This window comes from Triticum aestivum, chromosome 5B (assembly GCF_018294505.1).
Source record: "Triticum aestivum cultivar Chinese Spring chromosome 5B, IWGSC CS RefSeq v2.1, whole genome shotgun sequence".
Taxonomy (NCBI): Eukaryota; Viridiplantae; Streptophyta; class Magnoliopsida; order Poales; family Poaceae; genus Triticum; species Triticum aestivum.
This window is the reverse complement of record NC_057807.1, coordinates 469,222,655-469,230,439: the sequence shown is the minus strand read 5'-3', so window position 1 is coordinate 469,230,439 and position 7,785 is coordinate 469,222,655. Positions and strand designations below refer to the sequence as shown.

The following is a 7,785-nucleotide window of genomic DNA, read 5'->3' as shown; positions in this document are numbered from 1 at the left end:
GAAAAGAATTTAAATCTTTCAGCACAATCATCTAGCCTCTCTTGTAACTTTTTTGTTTCTAAATATTTATGCTTCTTACAAAACCTATCTTACTTTTTGGTGTGTGTTTGCACTCCCAATTTACTCCACAAAAATTGACATCCTTGTAGGAGACATCATTATCATGACCAATGCAATCATCATTAACATCATGGATATTCAAAAAATTCATACTAGCAACATTGCAATCATGCCCATCATCCAACATTTTTGTGCCATAAATTTTGTTGAATTCTTTTTTTAGCAATTGAGCACAATTATCAGAATCCTTATTCTCAAGATAGACATTATATGATAAATAACAACCTGAGGTAACCCAATCTCCATTTTTTTTGAATTTTTCTTTTTATAAACCAAGCTAGTGATAAAATAAGAAACTTAATGATTCAACTGCAAAAATCTAAAGATATACCTTCAAGCACTCACCTCTCCGGCAACGGCGCCAGAAAAGAGTTTGATGTCTACTATGCAACTTGTTCTTGTAGACTTGTGTTGGGCCTCCAAGCGCAGAGTTTTGTAGGACAATAGCAATTTTCCCTCAAGTGGATGACCTAAGGTTTATCAATCCATGAGAGGTGTAGGATGAAGATGGTCTCTCTCAAACAATCCTGCAACCAAATAATAAAAAGTCTCTTGTGTCCCCAACACACCCAATACAATGGCAAATTGTATAGGTGCACTAGTTTGGCAAAGAGATGGTAAAATAAGTGTAGTATGGATAGTAGATATTGATTTTTGTAATCTGAAATTATAAAAACAGCAAGGTAACCAATAGTAAATGGGCACAAAAACAGTATTGCAATGCTTAGAAACAAGGCCTAGGGTCTGTACTATCGCTAGTGCAATCTCTCAACAATGCTAATATAATTGGATCACATAACCATCCCTCAACGTGCAACGAAGAATCACTCCAAAGTTCTTATCTAGGGGAGAACATAAGAAGAAATTGTTTGTAGCTATTCTTTCCGATCGATCTATCAAGAGTTCGTACTAAAATAACACCAAAGCAAATTCAGATTCATAATACTCAATCCAACACAAAGAACCTCAAGGAGTGCCCCAAGATTTCTACCGGAGAAACAAAGACAAGAACATGCATCAACCCCTATGCATAGATTACCCCAATGTCACCTCGGGAATCCACGAGTTGAGTGCCAAAACATATATCAATTGAATTAATACGATACCCCATTGTCACCACGGGTATTCATAACAAGACATACATCAAGTGTTCTCAAATCCATAAAAGTATTCAATCCGATAAAACGAAATCTCAAAGGGAAAACTCAATTCATCACAAGATAAGAGGGGTAAACACCATATGATCCGACTATATTAACAAAGCCCGCGATACATCAAGATCGTGACATCTCAAGAACACGAGAGAGAGAGAGAGAGAGGGGGATTAAACACATAGCTACTGGTACAAACCCTCAGCCCCGAGGGTGGACTACTCCCTCCTCATCATGGTGGCCGCCTGGATGATGAAGATGACCAACGATGATGATCTCCCCCTTTGGCGGAGTGCCGGAACGAGGTCTAAATTGGTTTTTCGTGGCTACAGAGGCTTGCGGCCGCGGAACTTCTGATCTAGGTTCTCCGCGAGGGTTTTTAGAACATTTGACGATTTATAGGGCGAAGTGGGGGTGCGGGAGGCCACTGCGGTGGGCAGAACCCACCGGGGCGCGCCTGGCCTTCTGGTCCATAAAAAATCCACAAAAAGTTTCGCGGTGTTTGGACTCCGCTTGATATTGATTTCATGCGATGTAAAAAACAAGCAAAAAACACCAACTGGCACCGGGCACTGGGTCAATAGGTTAGTCCCAAAAAAGATATAAAGTTGCTATAAAATGATTGTAAAACATCCAAGAACGATAATATAACAACATGAATACTTCATAAATTATAGATACGTCGAAGACGTATCAATCACCACGGCCCCTACTCGCGTCGGAGCTGCCCCCGCGCGGCCTCTGCTCTCGTCGCCGCGACCGTGGTACTCCTGCTCGCGCCGATACGGGCTGACAGTGCAGCTCCAAGCGCAGTGCTCTCCTCCCTCCGCCGCAGCAGCTCAAACCAGAGCAGCCACGCGCGCCTTCCCTCGCCGTGGGCCCAATCCCCCGCCGGGCGCCGCCCCCCTCCCCCTCTCCTCCTCCGGTGACCTCCCCCTTCCCATCAACCCCACTCAGCCGCCACCATGGATCCCTTTCTGTCTCCCCTCCTCTTTCACTCGTGTGAATGACGAGAAAGTGATGACAAGTGGATAGGAAGGGGAAAGAGGGTGAGGATGGTGAGGTAAAAAAAAGTGTTCCGGCGGATGGCATAGCGCCCGCACGAGCCAGTTAGATGACGTGTCGACGGGTTCTGCTTTAAGATCCCTGATCGTCATCGGGTGGTTACAACAAACGACAAAGTGCCTTCGTGCCACACGCGTGGGCATTATTATTTAGGTTTTTATTTTCCTTCATACCTGTTGGCATGGTACGAATCAGCCCATCTCCCCGTCCAGCCCAACAAACTCGGCTCGATGTACCCGTAGGCCACCTCCTCGGAAAGGAAAATCTGCGTGTGCCATCCTGTAAAGAAAAATCTAGCGTTGGCCTTCTCAAGGAAAGAAACAAGCTCTTCTCAAAAAAAAAGGGGGAAAGAAACAAGCACCGCCGTCTAAAAAGGGCTCGCCGTCGTCCCCATTTCCGGCACTCTTACATGCAGATGCAGGATCCTCCGCCGCTGACGGGGGAAACCCCAGACCGTACGCCCCCTGCCCCCCTCCTCCATTTCTCGACCATTCCTAAATTTGTTTCAGCGTATGCTCATTTGCTCTCACCCACTTTAATCTCCTTAACCTATTAGATCTATTCGATGTGGTTAAAAACTGATATCAGTCTCAGCGTAGTTCCAAGCTGATTCACTTATGTACAAGTCCGCAGCAACGTTTATTCTGGGTCCAGTTGTTTTTTCTGGGTGGGGAGGGGGCGGGCGATTGGGGATTCATAGAGGCGACGGAAACGAACTGGATGTATGTCAGTTCATTACTTGCGAATCCGCATCCCACTGTTTTCTGTCAGTGGTCGGAACTCGATGTATGCAAGGTTTTAAATAGCAGTTTTGCAAAAGCACATCTAGACGTGTCATATAAGTGTTGCACATCTGAGTCCTATGTCATTGATCTTACACGGAGATTTGTGTGCGCATTTTCTTTTTTCTTTTTCTTTTTTCTTTTGACGTTTGATAAGTCACTTAGACGTGCAATAACTAGGGTACAGCTAAGATGCTAGGCAGACCCTTTAAATAGCGGATTGGGGTCGACGCAGCGAATCGCGGATAGCAGGCGCTATGTCTGTGGAGCAGATTTGCAAAAGACATTCATAATTTTGAGATTCTTTGTATATTTCTGGATCATTAACAATCATGTATGTCAGTTTGCTTGTGAATTGTATCCCACTGTTTTCTGTACTGTCATCAGTGATGGTGACTGATGTATCCCAGGTGGATCGATTGCTCCAATCTGCAACCCAAAGGGCTCACCCTGGCAGCAAGATGACGATTTTCAAAGTGACTGTGTCGAAGCAATACGATCGTTGGGCGACCTTCCAGAGGTATAAATTACTGACCTAAATTGCAAGTAAATCGCCATTGTGTGTGCTAGAGGTGCACGGATCTGGATTGTAGGGAAATGCTGGTCAGTGTTTGCTTGCCGAATAAACACGAAGAATGGTTATGTTACTAGTTTTGGTTACCTGAGCATTCGTGTAATATTCTGTGACACTGCCAATGCGCTAAGCACTTGAGCTGTAAGTCTGTAAGCAGTTTTCTCGAAGGCAGAAGTGCATACGGGCTTCAATGAATGGCAGCCCATTGTCTATCCCTAAGAAACCGTTCACATTAGATAATTGCTTAATGCTTCCAGTAGTAGTGGAAGCTTGAATTCCATATGATGGAAGGCTGTTCTTTTATCTGCCTTGCTAAATCTATTTACTGGCTCAAAATTTTCCGATTTACTATTTATACCCTGTCCAGAATGTACATTTTTTTTATTTTCGCTTTGTTGCTATACTTAATCATTTGTTGTAGCTGACTGTATCCCATCGTATAGAATAGCATCATCCTATGGATATTTGAATGTTGACCGGCACAAACACACACAAATTGTTCTTGTGGACTGCCTTACGCATGTAAGATTGCAATTGTATATTCACACTTTCTCTCTTGGGATTAAGTCCCAGTGCATGGCCTTCCTCTGTACCATGTAAACGTGTAATACTGCAAGTTTGTGCAGATCAATTTATAAATTTATTTTATAACCTTAGTTACTATTCTGCTGCGCTTCTGTATCCAGGATATCTGTCGACGTATTCATGCCCGAATGCCACTGCGAGATGCTGCCCGCTTGGCTTGTGTATCACACAAATTTTGGAGATCATGGAGATGCTATCCCAAGCTTGACTTACGTCAGGAAACACTAGGTTTGAATGGAGATCTCATCAGTAAAGTTGACAGTATTCTGAAAAATCACTCGGGCGTTGGCTTGAAGGAACTAAATATTGAACTTTCTAGCTGTGACAAGGTTGATTCTTGTTATATCAGTAGTTGGCTTCGTATTGCTGTTACAGCAGGAATTGAAGAACTCAGCCTTTTTCTGCCTCATATTCCTGAGGAAGAAGAAAACTATTTCCCATGCTCACCTTTACTTAATGGGAGTGAAAACTCAATTCGGTATCTCGACATAGGCATCTGTGCCTTTCGTCCCACGGCTGGGCTTGGTCATTGGAGTAGCTTGACAAGGTTATATCTGAGTAATGTGCGGGTTGCTGACGATGAGCTAGAGGGCCTTCTTTACAGTTCTGATGCATTGGAGCATTTGGGAGTCCTGAATTGCCCCGAGATAGTTTGCCTGAAGATACCTTGTCTGCTGCAGCGGCTTAGGCTCCTGACAGTGTCTTTATGCAGAAATCTGCAAGTGATAGATTGCAATGCTCCAAATATCTCCATTTTTCACTTCTCTGGTAGCTTAGTATCGATTTTCTTCGAAAGTGCATTGCAAGTAAAGAATGTTGAAATGGATTGTTTAGAATCTGGTCAGTCCAACATTGTCTTGCATGCTCGGACCAAGCTTCTGTCCTATGCGCCAAATGTTGAAACACTTGCCATATCCTCGCCTAATGAGGTATATTCTGAAAGTTCAGATCAGTATATACTATAGACTAGCTATTTGCATATTATAATTGACATACCTAGTAATATAATTAATCTGGATATCTTTATGTAGATGATCAGTACACCAATGCTACCTAGCAAATTCCTCTGCCTCAAGTACTTGCATATTTCTCTAATTGGAGATGAAGCTATTTCACCAGCTTATGATTACCTTTCTCTGGCTTCTTTTCTTGAAGCTTCTCCTTGCCTGGAGACATTCATCTTGGAAGTTACTTGAATCTTGCTAGCATACCTAGTGTATTGTGGAACTGCTGATGCGAGCATCTTGGCTCTCTATGTAGGTGCGGCAGCCTTACATGAAGCATGATTCAGTTGTCGAGGATTCCTCGCACCTAAGATGGCTACCACAGCAGCGTCACAACAGCCTAAAGAGTGTGACAATCGTCGGCTTCTGCTCCGCAAAGAGCTTGGTCGAGTTGACATGCCACATTGTTGAGAACGCGGCATCGCTCGAGCGCCTCACGTTAGACCAATATTTTAAATAGCGCGCTACAAAATATAGCGAGGCCCTTCTCTAAATGCTACACAAGTTATAGCGCGCTAATAGCGTGCTATATTTCAAAATAGCATTTGCAAAAAAAAAAAATCAAAATATCTAGAAGTAAAGTATTTAAGCAACTAAATTTTTCATAGAAGCAAGCAATATATGCATCTGATAAAAGGAGTGAGAAAGCTAGTGGGAGAATCTGATAAAAAGAGTGAGAAAGCTAGTGGTCGTGGGTTGATTTTGGCCTGCTGGACCTGTTGGGCTGTGCTTATTTCAGTTTTGCATGGTATGCACGTTATAACGTTACAACGTTACAACATTATAGCGTGTGTAGCGTGCTAATTACGCGATTAGCGCCGTAGCGTCTGATTTTGCCAAAACGTAACGCCTCCTTTTCAAATATGCTATAACCGTGTTATAACGGCGAAATAGCGTGCTATTTAAAATATTGCGTTAGACACCACTCATGGCTGTCAGAGTTCTGGTGGGTGTAGCGTTGATAAACCTAACAGATGGTTCTATACAGAGAGGGGTATCCTCATGGCGGCCCCACCTGACCGATGCCTCCCTATGGGGGAGGATATCCTCATGGAGTCTCACCGGGCGCGTTTAGCTATCAGAAGACATGTCGAGCGGAAAGTTCCTTCTGGAGTCGTGTTGAAAGTCGTGGAGCCTTGCAGTCGGTGCATAATGTTGAACTTTTAGATGCCTAATTAGCATCATGCCAAACTGTACTGTTTATGATGCATTATTTTGAACTATCAGAATTGCTCAACGATAGTTATGTGAAATTTCATATGCCGCTTTTTGTTTCTTAAATTATTATCAGAGGTGCCTAATGTTTAATGATGTAAAGTTTTTAGTAGTGATTCCTGCTGACAAATGAAATCAGGGAAATGATTTTTGCTGCTTTGTTCGTTGCTACTTTCAGAGAGATTACAGAGCAGCGTGCTCTACTTATGGATGTTTTCCAGATTGTTGTCATGTAAAATCGTAGTAGTGATTCACTCAGTGAGCCCCGATTTTTTGAACCAAAATCCATACAGGCCTCCACGGATGTCATTTCAAAGTAAATTTTTTTGCAGGGTGTTAGAAAATCTGTTGATCTTTATCCACACAAAAAAAATCAGATTTTTTTTATTCTTTTTTTTTGGAATTTACAGTTCATGCAGGTGTATTTGAGCTCACGAGCAGATAATCCATGCCCCTATTATGGATTTATGTTCTTTTAGACTCTGTTTGTCCTCCAAGCATTTAGGATTATAGGACAACAATATATTTTCGTCATGTGGATGGCCTAAGATAGGAGCACTAGTTCAGCGAAGAAAATGATAATTTTTGGATAACAGATGGATAATATAAATCACAGAATAATTTTGTATCTTCTGAATAAGTAAAAACTGCAAAGTAGCAAAGGTATCAGATGCATCATTGCGGTCCGTGAAATACGCATCTGCCGCTGGCAAAAAACCTGGGCTCACCAGCCTACATTTTGTGTTCTTGCTTCGGAATCTTTGGTCGGTTGCAGAGCTTGCAGATTGCAGCAAGGAAGCCATCGGTTTCGGTTTGGGCTTCTGCGCACTCGTGCACGTTTCAGATATGGCATTTCTTCCCCCGTTTCGAAAAAAAAGAAAAAGATATGGCATTTCTTCGCTGGATTCGACGATCTGGCCTCGCCAGGCATTTCTTTTTAGCATCCAGAGTATCAGTCTAACCAAGATTAGCAGTTCGGATCTGATGCTAGGCTGATCATCTTGGGAGCACCGTTAATTAGCTAACTGTCTAACTGTGGGTCCGGCAAAGTTCTTGGCAGTTGTCATATCCTCCTTTCTTCCACACTTTTTCAGGTCACTAGATAATTCAGACATCGTTCTACTCCCTCCGTCCCATAATATAAAAGCATTTTTTACTTGAGTACTTGACAGGTGATCGACCTACTACTGCCTTCCCTGAAGTTAGTGTTACAACTTAGAACTGAATGGGATTAGGCCAGAAATTGACCAGACCCTGACTCTGTCCGTCTGGTTGGATCTTCACCACTT

The 7,785-nt window shown here is 42.9% G+C and overlaps 1 protein-coding gene across 1 annotated transcript; it reads left to right on the top strand.

Annotated features, from left to right (window-relative positions):
• Positions 1 to 2,436: 2,436 nt before the first annotated feature.
• Positions 2,437 to 6,039, top strand: LOC123112537 (FBD-associated F-box protein At1g66320). The gene is made up of 5 exons (XM_044533551.1): positions 2,437 to 2,791; positions 3,529 to 3,638; positions 4,379 to 5,206; positions 5,309 to 5,464; positions 5,538 to 6,039. The coding sequence occupies exons 1-5, from the start codon at positions 2,518 to 2,520 to the stop codon at positions 5,739 to 5,741; spliced, it is 1,572 nt and encodes a 523-aa protein (XP_044389486.1). The 5' UTR covers positions 2,437 to 2,517; the 3' UTR covers positions 5,742 to 6,039.
• Positions 6,040 to 7,785: the final 1,746 nt, after the last annotated feature.

What these genes read in the sequence shown, in the direction of transcription:
- LOC123112537 (XM_044533551.1), top strand. Translation starts at nt 2,518, where the DNA reads ATGGTACGAATCAGCCCATCTCCCCGTCCAGCCCAACAAACTCGGCTC. An exon ending in CGTTGGGCGACCTTCCAGAG is followed by an intron (nt 3,639 to 4,378) that starts GTATAAATTACT and finishes TTCTGTATCCAG; the next exon opens with GATATCTGTCGACGTATTCA. An exon ending in TGGAGACATTCATCTTGGAA is followed by an intron (nt 5,465 to 5,537) that starts GTTACTTGAATC and finishes CTCTCTATGTAG; the next exon opens with GTGCGGCAGCCTTACATGAA.